This window comes from Tachypleus tridentatus, chromosome 7 (genome assembly GCF_004210375.1).
Source record: "Tachypleus tridentatus isolate NWPU-2018 chromosome 7, ASM421037v1, whole genome shotgun sequence".
In the NCBI taxonomy this organism is placed as follows: domain Eukaryota; kingdom Metazoa; phylum Arthropoda; class Merostomata; order Xiphosura; family Limulidae; genus Tachypleus; species Tachypleus tridentatus.
Genome location: NC_134831.1, coordinates 12,396,135 through 12,422,689, shown reverse-complemented (window position 1 = coordinate 12,422,689; position 26,555 = coordinate 12,396,135). Strand labels below are relative to the sequence as shown.

Sequence of the window (26,555 nt, the reverse complement as noted above, 5' to 3'; positions counted from 1 at the left end):
GATTAGAGGATAACATAAGTTGACGGTGGGTGGCGCTGACTAGTTGCCTTTCATCTAAATTCGGATTATCTTAAGAGACTAAATATGTTGGATAAAGTGTGTTATGAAGCTGTAATGATATATATACTAGATTAAGTGTTCCATGTCCATTTCTTATGATAATTTTTAAGTACTCTGCATGTTTAATGACATTTTTTCTAGATATGAATTCTAAAATAAATGAAAACCTCTCTAAAATTTCTTTCCAAACCTGGTTGTATCCGATGAAGGATTTCTCTTGTCTTTATCACAAGTAGTTTTATAAAGATCCGTGTCCTATAAATGTGTATAGTCTGTGTGCTCAGTTGTATTTTGTTAGCATTATTAATACAATACCGTAAAGTACACCTACAATCGCACAGCCAACGTGCAACAGGCTACGAGCTACTTACGTACCCTTAACATGTTACAGGTGGCGTGGATTAAACTAAGTACCCAGACTTTGCTAACTATCGACACGATGGTCATCACTCGAGATAACCGGATCCGCTCGACTAACAACAACTTTCGACAGTGGTACTTGCACATCCGGGACGTCAAGGAGGAAGACAGGGGTTACTACATGTGTCAAATCAACACAGAACCAATGATCAACATGAGAGGTTTTCTTGACGTTCTACGTAAGTTATCTTGTTCCATTCAGAGTTCTCAAACCTGGTATTTGTATATGTATGTTATATAAATACGACGATTTATTGAGTCTTTGGTGGTGTTCTCTCTCGATACGATTACTCTAAATTCGCCATTTTAGAACCTAACGTGTATCGCCCTACTGCTAAGTTAGTTTCTTGTGAACAATGAAGTGTGGTTTCTTTGTTACTACTTTCATTAATTTCTTAAAATCCCCCCTTCTATGCATGCTGTAGTTATCATCTCACAGCAAATCTAAAGAAATACTAATAGTTTAATTTAAGGAAATACAACTAAATAAAGGTTGAACATCCAGCTTGACCGGATACACATCTTAATCAAATTTACTTTCTTGTTTTCACTGAGAACTCAAAATTACCTTTTATATTAATGTGTTTGTAGCGTGCTCTTTTCGTTGCGATCCAGTACTTGTTGTAATAGGTTTCTATCGAGTAATTTTCCTTACGTACATTTGGTTGACCATATAAAAATCTGACCCGGCATGGCAAGGTGGGATAAGGCGTTCGACTCGTAATCTGAGGGTCGCGGGTTCGAATCCCCGTCACACCAAACATGTTCACCTGTTCATCCATGGGGGCATAATAATGTGACGGCCAATCCCACCATTCGTTGTTAAAAGGTTCGCCCAAGAGTTGGCGGTGAATGGTGATCACTAGCTGCCTTTCCTCTAGTCTTAAGCTGTTAAACTGGGGCGGCTAGCCTGGATAACCCTCGTGTAGCTTTGCACGAAATTCAAAAACAAAGAAACAAGTAATAACAGATCTCAGCAAGTGAACCTATAGGTCCAATTTCTTTACGAAATGATCTCCTTTTTAATTATGATATTCGTTGTTTTGGTTTAAACAGGTAATTATCTAACTCCTTTGTTTCTTGTGCAGTCGCATCTTTATTAAACTGAGTGAATTTCTATCTTACCGACGTTCTTTTCATAATACCTTCCATTAACTGTTGCAGACTTTGCCTCGTTTTGATTCTCGTTGTAAGGTTACGTGATTTAAACTTCGATTTATTCTCACTTAAATTCTCAGCTTTGGCTTAAAAGCGTAAGCATGTAATTTAGGTAATCCAAAACTACTGGTATGAATTTTAACATTAACATTCGCAGTTAAATAAACTTCATCATTATTTAAATACCTGAGGAATATTTCAACTAATAACAGAAACATATAAAATTCATCAGCGATAAGGGAAATTTGAAATCTTTGATCAGCACATGATTTTCTAAGTCATCTAACGTATAATTTGATAAATATATGTACTATATACGTATTACTGAGAGATATGTGTGATATTTTATGAAGGTTATTACTGAACAATTATGATGTTGTTGTTTTTGAATTAAGCACAAAGCTGCACAAAGAGCTATCAGTGCTCTTCCCACCACGGGTATCAAAACCCGGATTTTAGTGTTGTAAGTCCGCAGACATACCGCTGAGCCACTGGGGGCCCAACAATTATGAATTACCGTAAGAAGGATGTTATTGAAAACATTCCAAAACAGGTTTACGGTAAAGATAAATTATGCATTATTACATGAAGGATATTACTGAAAGTATTCCTCCAAATCTACTTTGCTCAATGAAGCTAATTTCTTAATATTAATAAACAGTAACTAATAAATTATTGTTAATTTATGACTATAACCTTGCATAAAATATATTAAGTTTACATTTTGCATTAAGAATTTATTTAAACACGAGCAATTGTTTTCAGATTTATTTTAACGATTTTTACTTGAATTCTATTTTTCCTTACAAAAGCTCACTTTAGAGTTCTTTTTAATTTCTTAAATGTTTGATCTGTAAAAAGTGTAAAACAGTAAAAAAATAAACTAGAATACTTCGCATTTATTTAAAAATTCCTCATATAATTTGGCTTTTTCTTCGTTCGTATTTCAGATATGTTTCCACGTATCTCTTGAATAAACTCAAATATAATTTTGTGTTTCAGAAATCTAAACAAAATTAATGACGAACCAAATGACATAAACCGTTATTAGATTAAGGACTTGTCCCATTACCTGATCTTATAATTCATAAAATAATTTATTAATTTTAGAAACATCAAATAAAATTATCATGACTGTGATAAACATGGTTTCAGTATACGTTGTTAGTTTCGTGAGGCTAAGCGATGCATAACCTTTAGTTTAAACATAGTTTTAGTACACGTTGTTAGTTTCGTGAGGCTAAGCGACGCATAACCTTTAGTTTAAACATGTTTTTAGTATACGTTGTTAGTTTCGTGAGGCTAAGCGATACATAACCTTTATTTTAAACATGTTTTTAGTATATACTAAAGGCTAGATGATGTAGAACTGTTATTACTTTCACCTTGAAGTGACCTCTGCTGTCTGAAGTCTAGTTGAGAATCAAAACCCTCAAAATTCATACACGATTCTAAGGAACAGTCTTCTCATTCTGAGCTGTGAGATCGGAGTGACTGTCATTCCCGCTTTTTCATTCAAGGCCGGACAAAGCCTTTGTGGAAGCAAGTACTGCTGGCTGACTAGATTCTGTCAGATCAATAATTTGGGACGGATGTGCGTGACCCTTACAAGTTTCTGGCTTGGCCGATTAGTTATCATTTAAGTTGAAAATATTAAAATTGTTCCAAGTTTATTTAATACATGATTTTCTTAGAAAAACTTCTTACCGCTTTAATTAAAATTACTTATTTCTTGGATATTAAACCAGTTTCAATTTATGCACCGCTTCGAATTTTCTTTTTGCAACGTTTTCTTTTTTAAACAAGTTTTCATTATATTGTATTATACACTTTTTATTTTTCCTCAAGCTCACAAAAGGTTTACAAACAGCTGTTTTTATTTTGAGAGAAAGTAACCACCAACCTTGGGTTAATACTGTCTCATCGAATAGCATAAAATTTATTATAAGTATTATAGCGCACCCACGATCCCACAGTAAGAAATGCCTTACTGTGGCAAAAGGGCACAAACCATGAATCCTCAGATTCACACTGTTGGCAAGCTAACTAGCCACATTTGAAAATTATAGATGACTATCCGTGTATTTTTCTTATGTACCTTGGTGCGAACACACCAGTTTTTCTTGGTCTCTGAATATGTGTTCAAAGATATTTATCCAATTTCTGCATTAAAACTTATATTAGTGTATTAGATTTGTACATGAATTATTTATTATTCGTAATATTCACAATAAGTACTTGAGAAAAGTATGGTTTTTCTCAAAGTTCACCGGGATATGCTAATTTCTTTAGAAACTTTAGAAGATATTTCTTATTAATGCTTTTTCTAATGCAAATTAATTTAATGTTTCTCATTACTTTTCATCCTCCGAACACAAAGATAATTCACAATGTCTTCATTAAAATAATTTCCCTGGAGTGTTTTGTGGTGGATATTGAATTTTCTAATATGATTTATATATGTTGTGTAAATGTTAAAGACAGTTTTCCGAGGCTTAACTGAAACTTTGAGTTTTACATTACAAAGACTCTGGCAGTTTCGTTCCGAGACGATACTGTTTCAACTTTTCTGTTGTTTTTTTAACTTAACCACTTTTCAATACTTTATAATTTCTATTTGTTAACACTTCGAAAACGCATATTTTATTATATTTGATTTTTCATTATTCGTTGAACTACAGATGGCATATTATTTTTCCCTTGTGGGCCGAATCAAATGAGTGAGATAACATTAACATACAATTTAAGATCTTTTTTTTTTCTTTTCTTCATTCTGACTGGCACGGAATAAGCTGGAAAAAGAGCCTTTCTTGATGCTTATAAACACACACGTATTTGTTTCTTTTATAACCTGTGTGTGGAAGAGTATTCATATTATGCTATTCCTTTCTCTACCTTTAGCCTAATAAACATATTCTACCTACATAAGCTGACTGATTAAATTTCCCCTGATAGTACTTATACAAGTAAACTTGTTATCTTATAAAACTTCAACTTCGCCTCACCGTTGAATAATAATTTCTTTAGGTTAACAACGATAACGTATTTTAATAAAGGATAATTGAATATTAATAGCAGCCTTTCATCACCACCTGGATACCGCTAGAACCATTAAATGTCGCCCATTATTTCTAAACAATTAAAACCTAGCAGTCAATTCACTAAAAACAAAAAAACAATCCGTTTTATAACTCAATTGGAGCAAAAAGAATTTAGAAACTGAACATTCGTACGTGTTTCCAAAACACGAGAGATTAAATCCCTTACGTGATCTATAGATTGCACAAAGCTAAACAGTATTCTGTTTGTTCTCTCTGTCATCCGAGGAGAAATAAACCCTGGATTTTTTACCCTAACCCACTATTGAACAGCACCTAAAAACGATAAAATAAATTGACCACTCCTTAGAAAGGGAAAGAGACTGTAATTTCGAAGTACAAATGAAGTACAAATTATAATTAAGAAAGAAATAAGAAGGGACTTATGAGAAAATATTCCAAACACAAGCTCTATGTATGGGCTTATTATACATAGAACCAGATTTAAAAATTCCAAGATCTCAACTGGTACGTTACATTTCTCGTTAGTAATCACCGAAACGCATTAATAATGTGGCATATTTTAATCTGCGTCAGGAAGAGGCCAAGAAACACGAACACAGTAACACTTTAAAGGATCGTCGCCTGAGTAATATATCATCGAAGGTACTCACTTAATATAAAATAATTACCACCATCTAAGTATGCTAGGAACTAAACTCGCGAAGAAAAAGGAAATTTAACAAGTATTCATATTCCAGTCGGAAAAGTGTATAACTTATCCAAATATAAAAGTTGGAAAAACTAGTTATCAGTGCTGAAGAAATAATAGTATTAGAAATTGTAGTAAACAACATGAATCGTCAGACACCTAAGTATTAGACACTGCATCGGATATTATTCAAAATTCTATGGAAAGAGAAGGAGTGAATTCAAAACAATGCTTTAATTTAAACATCTCGTAGTTTCTAGGCAGTACCTTTTTCTTTTATTATTCCCTACGGCTTTTTTAAAACATTTGCGCGAAATAGGACTTTAGTAAATATCAAAGGTTATTAGGGCTACAGGTGTCGGGGTAATCCTCTTGTAACAACAGGTACTGTTGTTTCTTTGCGTTCCTTCTAACCAATGGTTGTAATTTACGATTGGCTATACCAGAACACGAAGAATGACGCCGAAATGTAAATCACCAATATTAAACATCAGCCATATTTTGATAATAAAACATTGCATCTTCCTCTATAATGAATAGCACTTTTATTCTGTCTGAAAACAATTTCAGGAAATCATGTAAAAGCGATTTATCATATGAACCTTAACAAAGAACAAACTCATCGAAAACTGAAAAAAAAAAAAATTAAACTAGCCCTAAATTGGCATTCATTGTTACTCGACAAATTACGTCTTTTTTTTTTTCATAGATTCATTCAGATATTCTGAAGGATTTCTTTGACAAAAGTTTCATTCCTCATTTTAAGAAATGTAGCAGAATAATACGTGATATAGTTTTATTCTGTAATGCATAAAGGTTGTATTGGCTTCTATCTTCTTATCCATAGTACCGCCGACAATTCTAGAAAACGGAACAAGTTCGGATGTGATGGTCAACGAAAGGTCATCAGTTAGTCTGCATTGCACAACTACTGGTTATCCCAAACCTAAAATATTTTGGAGGCGGGAAGACGGAAAGGACATCAACCTTGGATCGTTTGGTAGAAAATCTTACTCAGGTCAGCGAATAAAGATCTTGATTGGATAAATTAATAAAAATAGTTCAGTTGGAAATATAATAAATATTTCTCCATAATCAATCAATTAATGAAGACCGTTGTAAAATTATCGTTAGAGATAGTTTGAAAAGGATATTGTGACATATTTGTTACTATGGCTATTGGTTAATTGTTATGAACCGTGATGAGTAGAGCACAACTAGCCTGTTGTGTAGCTTTGTGCTTAATTAACTTGAAAACAAACAAAGAATATATTTTTATAGCTTTGATAGTAAAGTTCTTGCAAAATTCTAAGAACATTAAATTATAAATGATTAAATCCTGTTTTATACAAGTTATCTATTCATCATTGTCCCTGACATATTAGAATGGACGGAAATGTCAACTTTACATACAACATGCACAAGTATTAAATATTTTAGGGTTAACTGGTAATCTTTTTGAGCATGTTCTTTCACACGCTTTAATAATTTTATTTTGAAAAATCGTGGATATATACTGAAAATTAAGACTACAAAATTATTATATTTATTATATCATATTATAATTCAGGTGTGACCTATTGGTTAACGTGTCCAGATTGTTAATCTGAGGTTTCTTGGTTCGCGGTTCGTTGCTGCTAAAAGAATATGCTACGCACCTTGTGGCGTTATAAAAGTAACTGTAAAATCCTTCTAATCGATCAGATGAAAGTAGCCTAAGAGATGACAACGGTTGCTGTTCACAAACCGCCTTCGTTTCAGTCCTATCGGATCAAAGTTAGGGAGGGCTGTTACGTAAACAACCTTTCGTGTAGTTAGTTATTCGCGAACATTCTGAAACAAACAAACAAATATTTACGATATCCATTAAGCAGAAAGAAAATAAAGTATCAGCTATCTCGAAGTTTTGTCAAAACTAACTGGTTTGAAATCAAGTGTGTGTTTTCTTAGAGTAAAGCCACATCGGGCTACCTGCTGAGCCCGGAAATCGAACCCCTAGTTTTAGCGTTGTAAATCCGAAGACATACCGCTGTACTAGCGGGGGACGCGGTTTGAAATCAATGTAATATAATACATCTCTCATGGATCAAATACAAAGATAGTCACCAGTCGAACAAACCTTTGAAATATTAACTTGCTCAGAAATTAATAAAAGAAAATTACAATTGCAAAACAGTTAATAACACGAACTAAGGACTGTTCATTTAGTTAAAGTCTGAATACCGAACACACACACACACACATATATATAAATGTTAAAGTATTCTATTATTACCTCATATTTTACTTTAATGATCAGCCTGAAAGGCCATGTTATCTTTTAATGTATCATTTATTTAATAACATTTCAGAAGTTAGAGTACTCTATTCTGCTGGATATGAGTCACTTGTCTGTCTGCCTGTTTGCGTGTCGTGAAGTTGCGAGTTACGAACGTTTCGTTACGCGTCACGAGCCTGTGTCATTGCTTGTTTGTAATTAAGCTCAAACCTACACAATGGGTTATCCCTGTTGTGCCTACCACGAGTATCAGAACCCGAATTTTAGTGTTATAAGTCTGCAGACATGCCACTGAGCCACTGGAAGTCGTCTATTTGTGTACATCAGACTGTAAATAACCTACTATTTTATTACAGTTTTGTTTATGGTAATCTGAATGCTGTCAATTTTCTTTATATCCCATACGATACTGGGAAGAAAAATATTAATTTTATAAAGGTAAAAATATTTTATTAATTGTCTGTTTTTCATTTACAAATTTTGCTGTGAACTGAAGGATTCGAGGCATGATAGTACGAAATATGTTCGTATTTGTAGCTATTTGTTTATTCTTTTTCAACTTCGGCCAAAGCTACAAGAGGGTTATCTACACTAGCCACGCCTAATTTAGCAGCATAAGACCAGAGGGAAGGTGGCTATTAATCGCCACCCACCGCCAACTGTGGGGCTACTCTTTTACCAACGAATAATCGGATTGACCGTAACATTATAATGCTCCTACGACTGAAATGGCGAGCATCTTTAATGTGAGAGGGATTCGAACCCGCGATCCTCAAATTACGAGTCAAGAGCCCTAAACCCCAGGCCATGCCAAGCTATTTTTGACTGTGAGCACTTTATTAAAAATAAATGGCATTCAGCGTTGTTATTCAGTTTAAAATAGTCAACTGGAGACTTTGTAATGACGATTTTCCTTGTGGACTTCCCACTCTAGTCAGTAGTATAGAATTATTCCAATTTCACTCAGTTTTTATTCAAGCTTGAAAGCACTAAAGTTTTACTGTCCTTGATGCAGTTTAATTTATAGTTTAAATATATCTCAGTGTACTTTAATACTAGCCCGGCATGGCCAAGTGGTTAAGACACTCGATTGGTAATCTGAGGGTTGCGGATTTGAATCCCCGTTACCAAATATGCTCGCCATTTCAGCCGTGGGGGCGTTATAATGTTACGGTCAATCCCACTATTTGTTGGTAAAAAAGTAGCCCAAGAGTTGGCATGCCTTTAGTCTTACACTGTAAAATTAGCGCAGATAGTCCTCGTGTAACTTTGCGCAAAATTAAAAAAAAACCTTTAATAATATGTGTACTGCTAAAAAATTTCTAAACCTTACTGTTTTACTCCTACAGCTGCTAAGGTCGAGGGAAACTACTTGAACCTGACCCACATTACGAGGTCACATATGGGAGCTTATTTGTGTATTGCTTCCAATGGAATCCCTCCCTCGGTCAGCAAGCGGATCATGTTGGAAGTTAATTGTAAGTCGGTATTTCCCGATAAACATAAGATAGTTTTCACTGCAATAAAACACTTTTATAACACAAAACACAAAGGCTCAGAGTGAAGAGTCGTGAAACCTAACTGGGGTGATTTTAAATGTTGTACGTTTTACGCAGTTAGGTTTTAGATCATATATTAAAATACAGGGTGATGCAAAACTGTCAGACCTCCATGGTACTTCGAAGACTTGTGTGCGTTTCATTAATTGATTTTTTCTTTAAGTACCGGTACTTACCTAGGATGTCTTTGACATTGCAATAACGCGTGAAAGTGATCATTTTGCATCATTGATTTGGTTTAGTTTGTTTTGAATTTCGCGCAAAGCTACATGAGGGCTATCTGCGCTAGCCGTCCTTAATTTTGCGGTGCTTACACTGAAGGAAGGCAGCTAGTCATCACCACCCGCCGCCAACTCTTGGGCTACTCTTTTACCAACAAATAGTGGGAATTGACCGTTACATTATAACGCTCTCACTGCTGAAAGGGCGAGCACGTTTGGTGTGAGAGGGATTCGAGCCTGCGATCCTCGGATTACGAATCGAGTGCCTTAATGACCTGGCCATGCCGGGCCTTGCATCATTGAGTATTGATATCAACAGCACATACTTTGAGCAGCTTTAAGGAGCACTGACCTGAAAAAAATATGGTTGTAGGTCAATTCTGTATCACCCTGTAGGTAATCATCTAAAATGCATGGCAACCTCAACTCTACAGCTCGATCTTATGGGTTTTTAGTACCACTCTGATGTGACTTAAAATATCAAGTAACTTAAGTAACTTGACTTAATGGGTAGTTTAGCCATTCCTTTCTATAATCTTTATTTATAAAACTTCTTTCCTCATTCTTTTTAAACTTGACTTTTAAAGTCTGAATACCAAATATGTCTATGAAAAAGGTATGTTGGTGGTGTTCGATTTCTATCACGTGCAATACTTTTAAATGATTTAATAATCATCTTAAAACTCTGGGTTTTCTTCTTGGATAGAATATTTTTCTCAGCCGTGTTAGAAATTATAGAATTATCCCCTTCTTCCTTGGATGTGCGTCACCAGGCTGCCTCTTTGCGCGTCATGATGTACTTTGCGTGTAACGAACTGTTTGTATGCTCGTTACAAATATGTTTTGCAAGTCATTAGACTGTATGGTACGTGTCATGAGGCTTTATGGTTATACGACATGAAAATCTTGTGGTTATGTGTCATGACACTGACTAGCTGAATGGGAGTCCTGTGCTTTTCTGTTTACGTGTCACGAAACTGTCACACCAAACATGCTTGCCCTTTCAGCCATGGAGTCGTTATAATGTTACTGTCAATCACACTATTCGTTGGTAAAAGAATAGCCTAAGAGTTGGCGATGGATGGTGATGACTAGCTGCCTTCCCTCTAGTCAAAAACAAACAAACAATAATATACTCCTATCGTCGATCTAAAATACCATAACCATTTCTAGCACAGTGATATGTAATATCTAAATTATTCCGGATAATACTCATGTGTAATTAGGATAATGATATATTATACCATATTCATAATGATGTCTTACATATCTGGAACTTGTATATTAGGATTACAAATATTTTAATTCTGAATAAAATATGCAATCGCAGTTTGAATTCTATTAACCGTTTTTTGCTTACTTTTAAAATTATAGTTGGCCTTTCTTAGCTATCGTGTTTTTTCAATCAACTTATATGATATATATATTTATATAATTTAAAAAAAAACATACAAAGTTAAATTAACTGTATAATAAAATTTATTAAAACTAAGGAACGGTCCTACAAAGACTCTACACGTTTCAGTATCCGACGTCACCATCTTCAGGTGAGAATCGATACGTGTAGAGTCCTTAGTTTTTCTAAAATTAATTGTGCAATCAGTTTAACGCTGTGCGTTTTTTAATTATATATTTGTATATATAAACACGTCGTTAATTCTGATAAAAATCAATGTAATATATCTTCTTCTTTCTCTCCCGTATTGTAGTTCCTCCGAAAATACGAGTACCGAATCAGGTTATCGGAGCTGCTCCTGGAAGTGACGTAACATTGGAATGTAAAGTTCAGGCTTGGCCACGACCTATGACCTCGTGGGTGAGAAATGAAGATACTCTCCTCCTTGCAAACTCTAAATATCAACTAACGGAGGCGTACGATTCTTACAACATTGACATGAAACTCAAAATCAATAACCTTCAAAGGGAAGACTTTAGTGCCTACAAGTGTGGGGCTAAAAACGCATTAGGGGATAAGGAAGGCTTTATCCGTCTTCACGGTGAGCTCATCACTTATCAGTTTCTATCTCGCTACGACTATATCTTATACATATTTATATATATAAGAATTATGTTGGCGAACACGAGCATACAATATGAACAACCTAGTTTCAGATGCTCTATTTGTGTTTATTTTAACACAAAGCTGTACTGGGCTATCTGCTATGTCCACCTGAACGTTATCATTGTAACTCTGTAGACACACTGCTGGCCCACCGGGGGAAGGGGGGTCGAAACCATATTGAATGGCTACATCTTCACGCGCACTATCCTTTTTTATATTTAAACTAAATTTAGCTCTTTTTCAAGCGATATATTATTAACATCTCATTCTAGAGATGTCTCTCGGTGGCCTAGCGATAAGGACCAGTTTTCCAATAAAGCTAGAATTTCTGGTATGATCCCTACGACAAAAACAGTGTAGGTAGATCATTGTGTAGATGTGTTCTACAATATTCAGACCTTAAAAAGACGTAATTACTAATATTTAATAGAAAAATAATAGTTATTATGTTCATTAGCACTATATTATAAAGGATATCAGGTTCTTATTAATTTTCGTTAATAAATTCTGTTTTTGTTTTTGGATATCGCGACACAAACAGTGAATTCTCAACGGAATAATAACAGGATAAGTATTGCACGTTAACATTTAAAGCAGTGAATTAGTAATCAAAATCATTTCAAAGTAAAGAATTTACAATACAGAGTCGAACTATTTGTATATAATGATTGATTGTTTTTGTTAAATGTGTGATTTTTATGGCAAAGTCACATCAGCCTATCTGCTGTGTCCACCGAGGGTAATCGAACCCCTGATTTTAACATCCGAAGACTTACTGCTGCCTTATAGAGGGACATTGCGTTAAATAAATTAGTTAATAATTATTTCAGGTATCACAGCCCGAATTGTAGCGGTGTAAGCCCATAGACTTTCTACAGCTTAACAACAAATAATTAATTAGTAAAGCTCAGTATGTATATATATCCCCCCGATGTCTCAGCTGTAAAGAAAACAACTGAATCTCAAAACCTTTTATATAGAAGTGCTTAGCATATACAGAGTTAGTTCTTAGCTATTACTAGCTTTTACCCCACTAGGTCTTCAGAAAAGATAGAATATACATCCCGGAACTGATCCGAAAGAATGCATTTTGTCAGTAAAATATTTCAAAGTGTGCTAATAACGTGGAACTAGAGGCTAGTTATTTAAATCGACCTGCTACGTAAAATGATTTTTTTTCTTTAGACACCAGTATTTTGAATTTTGACGGTAAAGAGGTGTGACGCATAAGCTGTTATTCAAGTCACTTTGTGGCTGAGTGAGACTGGATTAAGGAAACTATATTCAAGTTCACTTTGTGGCTAAATGAGACTGGATTAAAAGAACTATTCCCCTCACTTATGATCTTTTCCAAGGGCAAATAAATAAATCTTCAATTTAATAGTTTGTACGTTTCATTTTACACTTACAGTACATAGACTAACATCAGTATAAGGTTATACATACTTTTACTGCTAAGCAACGTGATATAAAAGTCATTGTTAGAACGTATTATTATCAAAATGCATTGACCTTTTTATACATAAGAAATTGTTATACGAATAATTATTTCCTTTACATACGATTTTTCGCTAGTTTGCCTCATTTAAAAGATGGATAGGCGCATGCGCACACGAACATGGATATAACGGAGTAATAGCATCCAGGTGCAAACTATCGTGGTCCACACAGTATGAGTGCAAAATATATGGTTTACAAGCTCTTTCCTCTTGAAGCAGTGGCGGCCACATTTATTTTCGATGTGGTTTTTCGTTTGTTTGTTTGTTTGGAATTTCGCACAAAGCTACTTGAGGGCTATCTGTGCTAGCCGTCCCTAATTTAGCAGTGTAAGACTAGAGGAAAGGCAGCTAGTCATCACCACCCACCGCCAACTCTTGGGCTACTCTTTTACCAACGAAAAGTGGGATTGGCCGTCACATTATAACGCCCCCACGGCTGGGAGGGCGAGCATGTTTGGCACGACTCTGGCGCGAACCCGCGACCCTCAGATTACGAAGCGCACGCCTTAACGCACTAGGCCATGCCAGGCCCGGTTTTTCGTTAGCCTGTCTCATAAAAAGACTGAATCTCTTGTAGTTGTGCTCTCTAAGTTACTCTTTCCACACCAAAGTAAATGTGTTTTTATGTAAATACCTGAAGAATATATATAGTGACTTTTGGGAGACAAAAGATACATCTCAAATACTGTTAAGCACAATATGGAAAAAGAAATATCTCCAGTTTATGCGCTATTTATCATGATTTTGAGACCTAATTGTTTTTAACGTTTCGTAAACGTTTGATGTTTCAACCATGACGTTTAAGTTACTAGTGCCGCTTAATTATCTTTTTAGGTTATTCAGCTGATGGGCTATTTAAAACACCATCATTCTGTTTTATCATCACCAAAACTACGAATTTCGAAGAGGAAATGTGAAACCAAGTCTATCATTTTTTTGTCACTTTTCGGATAAAGCCGTTTAATCTTAATTATTAGTGGTAAAAAATCAGCAACGTTTCTTCATGTTGAATAATTAAGAAGAAAGATTAGTAGTGTTAATGATACATATTCTTGATATTCCAGTCTCTACGCAAAGGTACATTATGGTGGTTTGGTTTTTGAATTTTACGCAAAGCTAAACGAGAGCTATTTGGTTAGCCGTCGGTAATTTAGCAGTGTAATACAAGAGGGAAGACAACTAGTCATCACCTTCCGCCGCCAATTCTTGGGCTGCTCTTTTACCAACGAATAGTGGGATTGACCGTCACATTATAATGCTCCCACGCCTAAAAGGCGAGCATGTTTGGTGCGATAGGGATTAGAATCCGCTACCATTAATTTACGAGTTGAGTTCTTTAACCACCTGGCCATAATGAGTTTCGTGATGGGGAGTAAAAAAAACCATACATATAAAAATATGTACAATGGTCTACGAAAGAAAGAAGTTAAACAGCTTATCTTGTGTAATTTACCTACGAAGGATTTTGTTGTCTTGTGAAAATACTGAACGGGAATGTTTTGACTGGCAAGATCATTTCAACGTATTTATGATCGTGTAAGAAATTTTCAGAATAATATTGTGAATTATCAAATAACTTAGAGCTATCGTTGCTCCTTTGGATTAAGACCACAATATGATTTGTATTAAAATGTAAAGTTTTGGTGGATTTCATTTCATGGGGAGTTTCGTTTTTGTTTATGAACGATAAGAGACAGTTATTTCAAGACAAAAGTTTAAACAACATATTATTTACATAAATACTTATATGGTTAACCCACTTGTATTCTATATTTTGATTTATCTCGGATAAACCAGTTTTAGGTTTTGAGTATCATCAAACATCAGATTTGGTGTGGCAAAGAATCGGTCCATTTTTATGGTTAATAACTATTTAATAATTGTAGCAAATATAACTATTTTTTACGGTAATATCAAGTTTTCATGAATGAAAGGACTTTGTTTTATTTATACATATGAGCTTGTCGTATTACTAAATGCCATAACACTGTTTCTATAAGTGATGTCCACTTAACGGATGTAAATAATGCAACACGGACGACTGTCATTTTGATAAATGAGAGTAAAAGAATCCGTTTATATTGGACGAAATTACTGTCTCATAACGCAAGCTTCTTCTACAGAACTGGACCTAAACAAAAGATTCCACGCGTTATTCTATTTGTGTCGTAAATCCAATCCCTGATAAACACAATATACAACAACGAAAGAGTATTTCGATGGGTCATCAGTAAGGTTAAAGACTTACAACGCCCAATTCTGGGGTTCGACTCTTAGAACAGAGTGCAGATAGTCCATTACGTAGCTTTGCACTAAGAAAATAATAATGACCAAAAAGGAGCTGCTACTATTTCGAAATTTTAGTTTGCAGTTTGAGTCCCTCGATGGCTCAACAATAATAAATTTAAATTTCGATCCCTGCGATAAACACAACACAGATAGTAATTTGTATAGTTTTCTGCTAAATTAAACAAACAAAGAATTTTGAACAACATGCTGAAATAAAAGCATAAACAATCTATATTAGAGATTCATGGTCAATTAGGCGAAAGCACAATTCGCGACACTTAATTCACTGACAATATTACTAATGGACAAACAACTCAGCGACAACACAATGCCGACAATATTATCTTTTGCGACAGACTTGTTGACCAATATTTAGAATTTACCGGTTGTATTACAAAGTGGGTGGTTATCGCTATCGAAGTAAAATAATTAGCTCAACATTTTATGCTGTAGAAAACATCATTACGTCAATTTTAGTTTTTATTATAAGTCATCTATAATATATTAAATTTCAATTTTTTTTTTTTTCTTATTCAATTCATTTTCAAAGTATAAATTCAATATTTCGTAGACTTGAGTTACTTTCATTCTTTATTATTTTGTCTCATTTCACAAAATTTAACTCGGTAAAAATTTATTGTTCTCCGTTGGTACAGCGGACAAGTCTACGGATTTACAACGCTAAAATCAGGGGTTCGATTCCACTCGGTGGACTCAGCAGATAGCACGATGTGGCTTTTCTATAAGAAAACACGGTAAAAATTTATTTTCCGAATTTTCATCATGGCTGAGTTTGTACCTTCGCAAAACAAATTACTCATGGACGTTGTAAACCTGATGCATGCATTCCCCTAAGTAAACGTTAATATAATATCATATACTTTTCATGACACAATTGTCGACAACCTACTGTCAACAAGTTAATTTTTCAACTAGTTACAGTTCAAAAACTTGTCCAGTCGACCACCTGTCTTTCAATACAACATACTGTCGCCCAATCCGCTGTCGCCGAGTTGCCACTGAACCATATTAGACATAACCAACGCATACTAACAAGCACACTTATACAAATGACTGGACATTCGGCTACAATTACGTTCAATGAAATGGAACTGTAGATATAACTTGAACGAATGTAGTTAGTAATGGTTAAAAAAATCATAGATAAATAAAAAAATATTAAGCAAAATAAGTTTCTAAAGTTTATTGTTCTATTATGTCATTTAATTTTAAACTTAAAATATCGACAAAATATCTCTAAACAAAAGAAAAACTAACTTCCCCGTTTTTCTACATAATCCCACTAATCGTTGGTAAAAGAGTAGCCCAAGAGTTGACGGTGGGTGGTAATGACTAGTTGCCTTCCCTCTAGTCTTACACTGCTAAATTAGCGCAGATAGTTCTCGTGTAACTTTGGGCGAAATTCAAAACAAACAAACAAAATTTTGAAGACCCATTATGGAACACGCATGACCAGCCTGCGTAAACACATCACAAAAACAATTACATAAACTGCAGAAAATACAAAATTTAATCAACACCACATCATAAAAAGTACCGCGCAGTACTTCATCAACATTCATACACAAACTTACAAACAGTATCTGATAGACTCTTGCATAACGCACTAAATTACTTTAATAAAATTGAGATAAAAATGATTTATTGTTTGACCTCGACAGATGCTACGTACATGATGAACATAGTCTTAACTACCTCTCTCCTACGAATATATATTTAAGAAATATAAATCAAGTAGGCCACCATGCACTAGACGTTTAGATTTAGTATAATATACATAGTTTATAAATATTTTTGTATAATTAGATTTAAAAAAAAAGATTGTAGAAAATATACGGACATTGCCCTGAAAAGGGCCAAAGTAAGTGTGGGTTACTCTGGCCCTCAAACACTACAACTTCAACATGGTAGTAGCTGCGAATTGAAGTTAGAGATGGAGAAAGGGGTCTTTTTGCACCTGACCCTCTTGGGTATATAATTTTCAACATATCCAAATACCCATAAAGAAGAAATACCTATTCATCTGAATTAAGTCTAAGAAGAAGAAAAAAACAGTTACAAAAAGTCCTATAAGTTTATTGTCCACAGTTATAGTTCAATTTTTATATTAACAATTGTACTAATTCTTCAATTTAAAAAAAAAAAATACTATGTCACATCGCTCATTTGTGATATGATTAAACTTATCGGGATAATGTTTGGAGTCTAACAGTTCATTATTTAGCCTAACGTATAAACGATCATTCGAATTTTGCTTCTGAACTGTAATATTTTTAACCTTAGCTATATTTAATGCATATGCGCTGAAAGATCCAATGAGAGACCCTCTTACAAAGGTTCAGGTGTAGCTGTACAAAGTTCTTAATTATTGGCTAGAGAAAACATAGCCAGTTAGTAGCGTACCGCCTAATAACGAGACTGACTGTCACTTTTATTGTTTACTAACAATATGTCGCAAAGTCTGAATATCTCTATATTGCGCTAAACTCTTTAAATGTTATGCCATAACCAGACTCTAGTTTATTATTTTGAAACACACAACCGAATATTCTAATACGTTATTTCAGATTGGTGAGAATTAGTTGATTTTTTAATTTAAAACCGTTTGGTTTTCTCGCAAAGCTACACGAAGACTAACTGCGCTAGCTGTCCCTAATTTAGCAGCGAAAGAATAGAGGGAAAGCATCTATTCACCACCACCGACCGCCAACTCTTGGACTACTCCAACCCGCGACTCTCAGATTGCGAATCAAGCGCACCCTAGCCACCTGACCCATACGTGTCAGTCTTTAATGGCTGAAGTTTGGCATATCTTTCTTAAATATACTATTTTCAAAGAGACTGTGAGATAAATATACATAATTATCTATTTCTGAGAACAGAAATGAAACTATTTCTATACAGTAATATATTCAGACTGTATTGGCCTTTTTCCTGTCTTCAAACGCTATTGAATCTTTTCAAACTATTTAAAATACCATGTACAGTTATTTTAACACCCACTCTTCTAAGTTGATGAGACTAAATTTGGGAGATTGGTTGAGTTTACTGAGGGACATTTAGATTTTCGGTCTTCAAATTAGAACCAATAAGTGGCTCTGATCTGTTTTCTTCAAAATACACACCTAACTTCCAGAATTAAACTCGTCTTCCCATAGTACTTTGCTACAAGGATGTGGAACTTAGGGATTGGTCAGATTGGGCTCCTTTTGAACAAAATAGTGGAAATTGGAGAACACTTATGAACATTTTCAAAGTTATATTTTCAATACTTTCAAGTTTCTCATAGCAGCAAGTTAGCTTTGTTGAGCCTTCCTCGATCATTTCTGTCAAGAGTACTCGTGAAAACCACAGAGAAAACGGCTTTATAGAGTTGAGGTACGAGATATAGTACTGCGCTACAATCACGGCCACTAATATGATCTGTGTGGGAATTCGGATGGGGTATGGGTCTTAATCTCTCGTAACCTAAAAATTAGTGTGAATTTTGCCGCTTCGGTGATCAATTCAGAGTACAGATGTTGTAAGGAGTTCAAATTAGGAATTTGTCTAAAAGACAGGGAATATCAGAAGGCTTTATTTGGGAATCAATCTACCAATCATGTTTCTCAGATTGGGTTCTTAAACCCATCTTTATAATGTTTGATGATAACTTCTTTCCATGTTAAAGTTGAACTTAAATTTTAATAATTTTAAGTTTTTGTTAATAAAAGTGACCAAAGAATATATATATATACACACATGTACTTGGTCGCGTAGATATATATTAATCTAACCTCTACAGTCAGCCAAACATAATAGTAACAAAGGATATTTTAATACAGATATAAACCTGTATTTACGTATATTACTTTATCATTTAAACATGGTTGCCTCAACAAGTCACGCTTGGAATTCTGAAATAAAAGAAAATTATATTTCAAAGATAATTCTTATAACGTTTGTGTTCGTCTTCCTTATACGGAGCTGTTTCATTTTGTTCTCAGTAAAAACGAAAAAATATCTTATCGTTTCGTAAGATATTAAATCATAACGATGGAAACATACTTTTCCTTATCACACACGGATTAAACTGAATGGGTAGACGAGACTGTCTTTATGGAATGATAATTCTTACTGAAATGGTTCTAATCTAATTTCCGGTAGTTTATATATATAAGCTTCATAGCAAATTAGTTTCCAAGCCTTGTTTCGATAAATCAGATTTCGTTATAATGAAATAATCTTTGAATATCGTTTTTAAGGCCACCTATTTAATTTAGTGAAACTCGGGCATAATTTCGCACATATTGGAACATGAGGACAGGATTTGTAACTTGGTTAATATTTTTTAACTGTGTAAACAATAATAAAAACAATACTAATTATTATTTAGAATATGTAGTGTAATACTAATGGCTAGTTAGGAAACTTTTATTAGAAACATACCTGGTAATTAATTATGTTTTTAATACATCCTAAATGTTGCATTTGTATTAATTTTGATGTTACGATACTTAAACACATTGCAGTCTACACTTGATATATTCACATCCAAAAGGTGGCAGCACAGTTGCAATCATTGTGCTGAATTTTATTCGCGAAATCTTCGAATGTAATTAGTGCACATTCGAAGCGTCTATGACTTCCAGTGTCACGGAGGCTACTTAGGTGGTCAAGGAATGTCCAAATATTTTTAACAAAGCTGTATTGAGTTCTGTTTGGCTTGAACTTCGGACAAAGCTGCGAGGGCTATCCGCACTAACCGTTCCTAATTTAACAGTGAAATAAATAAATTATTTGTGATTAGGCACAAATCTACACAATGAACTAGCTGTGCTTTGCCCACCACGGGTATCGAAACCCGAATTCTAACTGTGTAAGTCCGCTATGCCACTGGAAGGACGTAGTGAAAGACTACAGGGAAAGTAGCTAGTCATCACCTCTTGGGATACTTTTTATCAAAGATTAGTGGGATTGACTACAATTTTATAATGCCCCCACGACTGAAAGGGTGAGCATACTTGGTGGAACGTAAAATCGAAACCGCGCCCAACAGATTGCGAGTCGAGAATCCAAAGTGTAATTGTTGATTATACGATTAAACAAGACGTGAAAAATCGTAGTCTTTAAATATTAAATGTTGATATGACATTTGATTATTCGATCCATGAGAACTAATCACAGAAAATAACAGACATTCGCTTTGATGGATCTATTAATTATTATTAATTTTAATTAATTATAATTTAAATATTATTTATATTCAATTAGTACTTTACTTGCGCACAATTAACTGTGTAGAAACATATTAGAGACAATTTAACTCGTGCATACCATCCGATGGGAAATTAATTATTTACGTTTTCTTTTTGTACTCGAAACAGTATTTTGGCTAAAAGAGTAAACAAGTTTTATTTCTCTTAAAGTAAGACATTAAATTGTACCCATCTGTAGCAAAATGTTCTCCCATGCGACAGCGGTAAGTCTACGGATTTACGATGCTAAAGCCAGGGGTCGATTCCCCTCGGTGGACACAGCAGATAGCTCGATGTGGCTTTCCTATAAGAAAAAATAAACAACTATTCTGTGGCAAGTTCGGTTGTTTATTGTAACGTCTCGATAAGTTATTCAATATGTAGATACATATCCTATTAGTGATTAGCATATAGCCCGTCACAAATGGCAGGATGAGTATTACCGCCCCCACCTCACACTATACCCTAAACTTACAATTCTTAGTTAACTGAATTAAATAAATTTTGTCAAATCATCAACCTTGACCAGCAAACAGGCAAAACAGTGCAGTTGAGGCAGTCAAACGTTAGTCAATTTCTTTGTGAGCCAATGAAAATTAAGATCATTCATGAAATGTATTTGAGGCATATTCGTATAATTATTATTGGTAAACAGCAGTTAGATTAATAACTTGTAATACGTACAAAAGCCAGTGCGTTTGAGTAACATTACGTTCCAACAATGACTTTTATGTCATAGTGCTAGCAACATGACATAAAACTTTATGTTATTGTTATTCTACAGACTGAAAGTATAAAATGAAATAAATGTATAGACGACGAAACCGTAAAGTATATTTGTTGAGTCCCTAATTCAGGGTCTCCACTGATTAAAGAGGTTTGTTTTTTATTAAAATCATTAAAGCTCTAACAGAAAATAAGTTAATTCAGGAACGTTTTACGTTTAAAATTGAATTGATATTTGAACTTTAACAATAAATATTATGAACGTGGCTCTAGTCTAGGTGATCCCACAACTACTTCTTCACTTTAGGCTTATTATATCAACACTCACTACATTTATAAGGTTTAACGGCAGCCCCCTCATCAGAGCTCTGAGCCCCCGTTACTTAAATTGTAATGAGCAGACAGTAATCGTATTATTTCATCTAGATAAATGCATTTTGTTTTTTGTAATTTCTCCTAATTCAAGAGATCAAACGTGACGTGACGTGGCACCCACTAACTTTTATACTGGCTAGATAATAATACCTAACGTTAAGAGTCTTTTTTAAAAAAATCAACTCGCTACGGACAGAGTATTGTATATATTGTCAAGAAATATTCATTGTCGCTTCATAAAGTTGAATGAAACCCACTGTGCAATATTAAGTTTAAATGGTGTTGGGAGGAGCCTGAAGGGAAGCTCAGCCCTTCAGAGCCTTATTGAGCCCATGCATGAAAGGATTGTTGTTGTTTGTTATCAAGCCCAAAGCTACAAAAAGGCCTATTTGTACTCTACCAACCATGGGTATCGAAACTCAGTTTATAGCAATATAATTCCGGTATAAAGGAAGTCTTGAAAACCGTGTACTAAGTGCATTTCAAGTACTAAGTACTACTACCGTGATTTCCGACACAATTTTTGCGTATTGTTTTGTACTTTCACTTTTCAAATAAACAGACACAAAATATTTATATATCGTCATGTTTCACCCCAATAAAATTCTAGGATGATGCAAACTTTTGGCCATAGCTGTATATTTGAAATTCGTGTGGATTTTTATTAACATGAGAAATGAAACTAAGGCCCGAGTACTTTTTATAATTTCACTGTTTCGGATTAATCGTCTTTTAGATTTAAAGTGATAGTAAAACTTTTCACCGAAAATTTTATTTAAAGCAAACCGATTACCAAGGACTGAAACCATTCGCGCAGAAATAAAAAAACCCAAAAAAACCTAAAAACGTTTTGGTTCTTGTCTTTCATTTCTACTCTTTATGTCGACTCGTAGCCTACATGAATTGTAAAATTGCATCGTAGACGGTTTTATATCAGGGCAAAGGCGATTTGTAAAATCTGTCGTAGTCATTTTTATTTCAAATATTGACGTTGAAGATCAAACGTACTGATTTTAAATTTATCAGCCGTTTACATTTCGGTTTCTTTTTATATTTATTTCCACCCGTTGTATGTTTTCTGATTCTTTTCTGAAACTCTAATCAGAACTTAAAACTACAGTTTGGAAAGCCACGTGTGAAAGGAGTTTTCTTTTTTAGTACTATTTTATCTTTCTTATAAAATTTCATATTTATGAATATATATTTATTGGGAAGAGAAGGTAAAAACCACACGTCTGAAAATGATAATCAATGTCAATGTAAAACAGGAATAGAATCCCTAATTGTAGCGCTATAAACCTACACATTTAGACGCTGAGAGTTCAGGTAGTTTGCTAAATCTGCATTTACAGAATAGTTGTGATTTAGAAAACAAAACTATGGGCGTTTCAAATGGAAATAACTACTTGTTATCAGTTGTGTGCGTGTTTTATTTTTATTTTGTCTTATGAAATAAATAATTTTTTCAGTTATTTCTACGCATTGTAACTATTTGTAATATTTCCTAGTGTATATAAAACTGAAGCCTACAGTGTAGTTTTAATTTTAATCTAAGTACACCTATATTATATAAAACTGAAGCCTACACTGTGGTTTTAATTTTAATCTGAGTATACCTATATTATATAAAACTGAAACCTACAGTGTAGTTTTAAGTTTAATTTGAGTATACCTATATTATATAAAACTGAAGCCTACACTGTGGTTTTAATTTTAATCTGAGTATACCTATATTATCACTAGTCTAGGTTTACCACTTCAGCTTCTTACATGTAAATACTGCGTCAGTAATAATGGATTTGAATCAAATGTAATGCTCTATAATACATAAATGTATCACAACTTACTCATGTACTTAACTTTTAAGTCTGAGTCTTTAGATATAAGTAAATTTAAAAGGAAGTGAAAATGCACGAAGTTATTTGAAATGATTTATAAGATAAAGTTATTTGTATACTCGTTGTGAAAATGAACCCCAAAGGAAGATTTATAATTTTAAAAAAACCTTATTTGTTGTCTAGAGAAGTCAACTATTAAATTATAACTAAAAATAAAATGTTACCTAGATGAATATATACCATTCATTATGATGGTACCCTTTTTACCTGAATGTATATCATTCATAATTGTATGAAACCATAGCTGCCTGAATATATACCATTCATAATTATATAAAACTATGGTTATCTGAGTATGTATACATAATTCATAATTGTATGATACAATAATTACCTAAAATACACCTTTCATTATTATCACACCTGGCTCGGTTAGAGCGTTTGACTCGTAATCTGAGAGTCGCGGGTTCAAATCCCTATCTCACCAAACATGTTTGTACTTTCAGCCGGGGGGCATTATAATATGACGGTAAATCCCACTATTCGTTAGCTAAAGAGTAGCCTAAGAGTTGGCGGTTGGCGGTGATGCCTAGCTGTCTTCTCTCTAGCCTTACACTGCTAAATTGGAGATGACTAGCGCAGATAGCCCTTGCGTGGCTTAGCGCGAAACCAAAAAACAACAAAAGAAGCAATTATCATACTATAGTTACAAAAATATACACCATTCATATTTATATGAAACCACGGATACCTGAATTACACCATTCATTAATTATGTGATAAAGTACACAGAAATGTAACTTAAATAGTTATTTTATCGTTTGTTTAATTTGTACGTGTTTCTTAGCAATGGCTACCAAACAGACTCAGAAAAAGGAGAGAGATGAAAACATACAGAATGTGTCTAAGTCAAAAGGTAAGAGTTTTAGAAAAAAAAAAAAGCATCTACAATATTATAATAATAAGACGTTCATTTATATGCAAAAACGGCTCGTTTGGGCTGAGAAAACACTTTACATAGAAGAGCGAACAACGTTTCGACCTTCTTCGGTCATCGTCAGGTTCACAAAGAAAGAGGTAACTGACCGGAAGCTGACCACATGTTTGAAAGGGGTTGTGTAACTGTGTGTCGAAATGTAGATGGCGGTATTAGATGTTTGAATATATAATTTTATTTATTATATTAATATAGGTATAAAGGCGTTCCTTTATATTGGTTTATTTTGGGTTTAAGTTGTTGTATAAGTAAGGCTTCTTTAACTTTACGTTTGTTTATGTTTGTTTCTTTATTTAGTATTTGAGTGTTTATTTGACTTGCAGTGTTCGAAAACGTGTGAAGGTGACTTTTTATGTTCTTTGAATCTGGTTTCCATTTTTCTACTTGTTTCTCCAATATAGAAGTCGTGGCAGTTTTCACATTGTATTTTATAAATAATGTTGGTGTGGTGTTTGTCAGTGTAGTTTTACATAGTATAGACCTCAGTTTTGTGCCGGGTTTTGAATAAATTTGGTATTAATTGGAATGTCATATTTTGTTACTAATTTTGCCAAATGTTGGTTATTTGTTTGCTGATGTCGGGAATATATGGTATACAGCAGTATATGGTTTCGTGGTTTTGATTCGTGAGCTGTATTTACTTTAGTTGGTTGATTTTGCTTTCTGTCTAGGTGTGTGCGTATAATGTTTTCTACGGTTTGTGGAGGAAACTTATTGATGTTAGTGAAGTATTGTTTTATTTTGTCTAATTCATCGTTAATTTTATCTGGTGAGCATAGTTTTATGGCTGTGTTTATTTGGTTTCTTAGTATGTTGAGTTTTTGTTTTGTTTCATGTGCTGAGTCCCAAGGAATGTATAGTCCAGTATGGGTGATTTTTCGGTGAATTTCTGTTTGAAATTGTGTATCAGTTCTTGTAATTTTGAGGTTAAGAAATGATATTTGATTGTTTTCTTCCTGTTCACATGTGAAGTTGATGTTGGGATGTATAGAGTTAATGTGATTGAAAAAATTAAGTATGTGTTCTGTAGATTTGAATCCCGCAACCGTGTCATCTACATATCTATACCAGTATAGTGGCGGATGTAATGCTGTGTTAATTGCTTGTGTTTCAACTTGTGTCATAAAAATATTGGCTAGAACTGGTGATACTGGGTTGCCCATGCTTAGGCCGTTTGTTTGTATATAGTTTTGGTTGTTGAACATGAAGTTTGTCTTTATCGTGGTGAATTCTATGAGGGTTGCTAACTGGTTACTGGGAATTTCTGTAGTTGGGTTAGGGTCTCGGATATAGAGTTCTAAGGCTATCTTGCAGGCTTCAGTGGTTGGAACTTCTGTAAAGAGGGATATAACATCGAAACTGGCCATTAAGGCTTTATGATTAAGTTGATTTAGATTAGACTTGAAATTAAAAGAGTCTTTGATAAATGAGCTGGCTGATGTTACATATTTGGAGAATGCCCATGCTATGTATTTACCAAGGTTGTAATTAAACAACATAGAAGAGCGAACAACGTTTCGACCTTCTTCGGTCATCGTCAGGTTCACAAAGAAAGAGGTAACTGACCGGAAGCTGACCACATGTTTGAAAGGGGTTGTGTAACTGTGTGTCGAAATGTAGATGGCGGTATTAGATGTTTGAATATATAATTTTATTTATTATATTAATATAGGTATAAAGGCGTTCCTTTATATTGGTTTATTTTGGGTTTAAGTTGTTGTATAAGTAAGGCTTCTTTAACTTTACGTTTGTTTATGTTTGTTTCTTTATTTAGTATTTGAGTGTTTTCTATGGTTATGTTGTGTTTATTTGACTTGCAGTGTTCGAAAACGTGTGAAGGTGACTTTTATGTTCTTTGAATCTGGTTTCCATTTTCTACTTGTTTCTCAATATAGAAGTCGTGGCAGTTTTCACATTGTATTTTATAAATAATGTTGGTGTGGTGTTTGTCAGTGTAGTTTTTACATAGTATAGACCTCAGTTTTTTGTGCCGGGTTTTGAATAAATTTGGTATTAATTGGAATGTCATATTTTGTTACTAATTTTTGCCAAATGTTGGTTATTT

The 26,555-nt window shown here is 34.1% G+C and overlaps 1 protein-coding gene across 2 annotated transcripts in view; it reads left to right on the top strand.

The window, feature by feature from the left end:
- LOC143255128 (lachesin-like) overlaps nt 1-26,555 on the top strand; it is a 165,382-nt gene that overhangs the window by 125,893 nt on the left and 12,934 nt on the right. For both annotated transcript variants that reach the window (XM_076510316.1, XM_076510317.1), the window contains exons 3-7: nt 452-659; nt 6,236-6,406; nt 9,016-9,144; nt 11,156-11,443; nt 24,341-24,409. In XM_076510316.1, the coding sequence (XP_076366431.1) occupies nt 452-659; nt 6,236-6,406; nt 9,016-9,144; nt 11,156-11,443; nt 24,341-24,409 (865 nt within the window). The remainder of the gene's footprint in view (nt 1-451; nt 660-6,235; nt 6,407-9,015; nt 9,145-11,155; nt 11,444-24,340; nt 24,410-26,555) is intronic.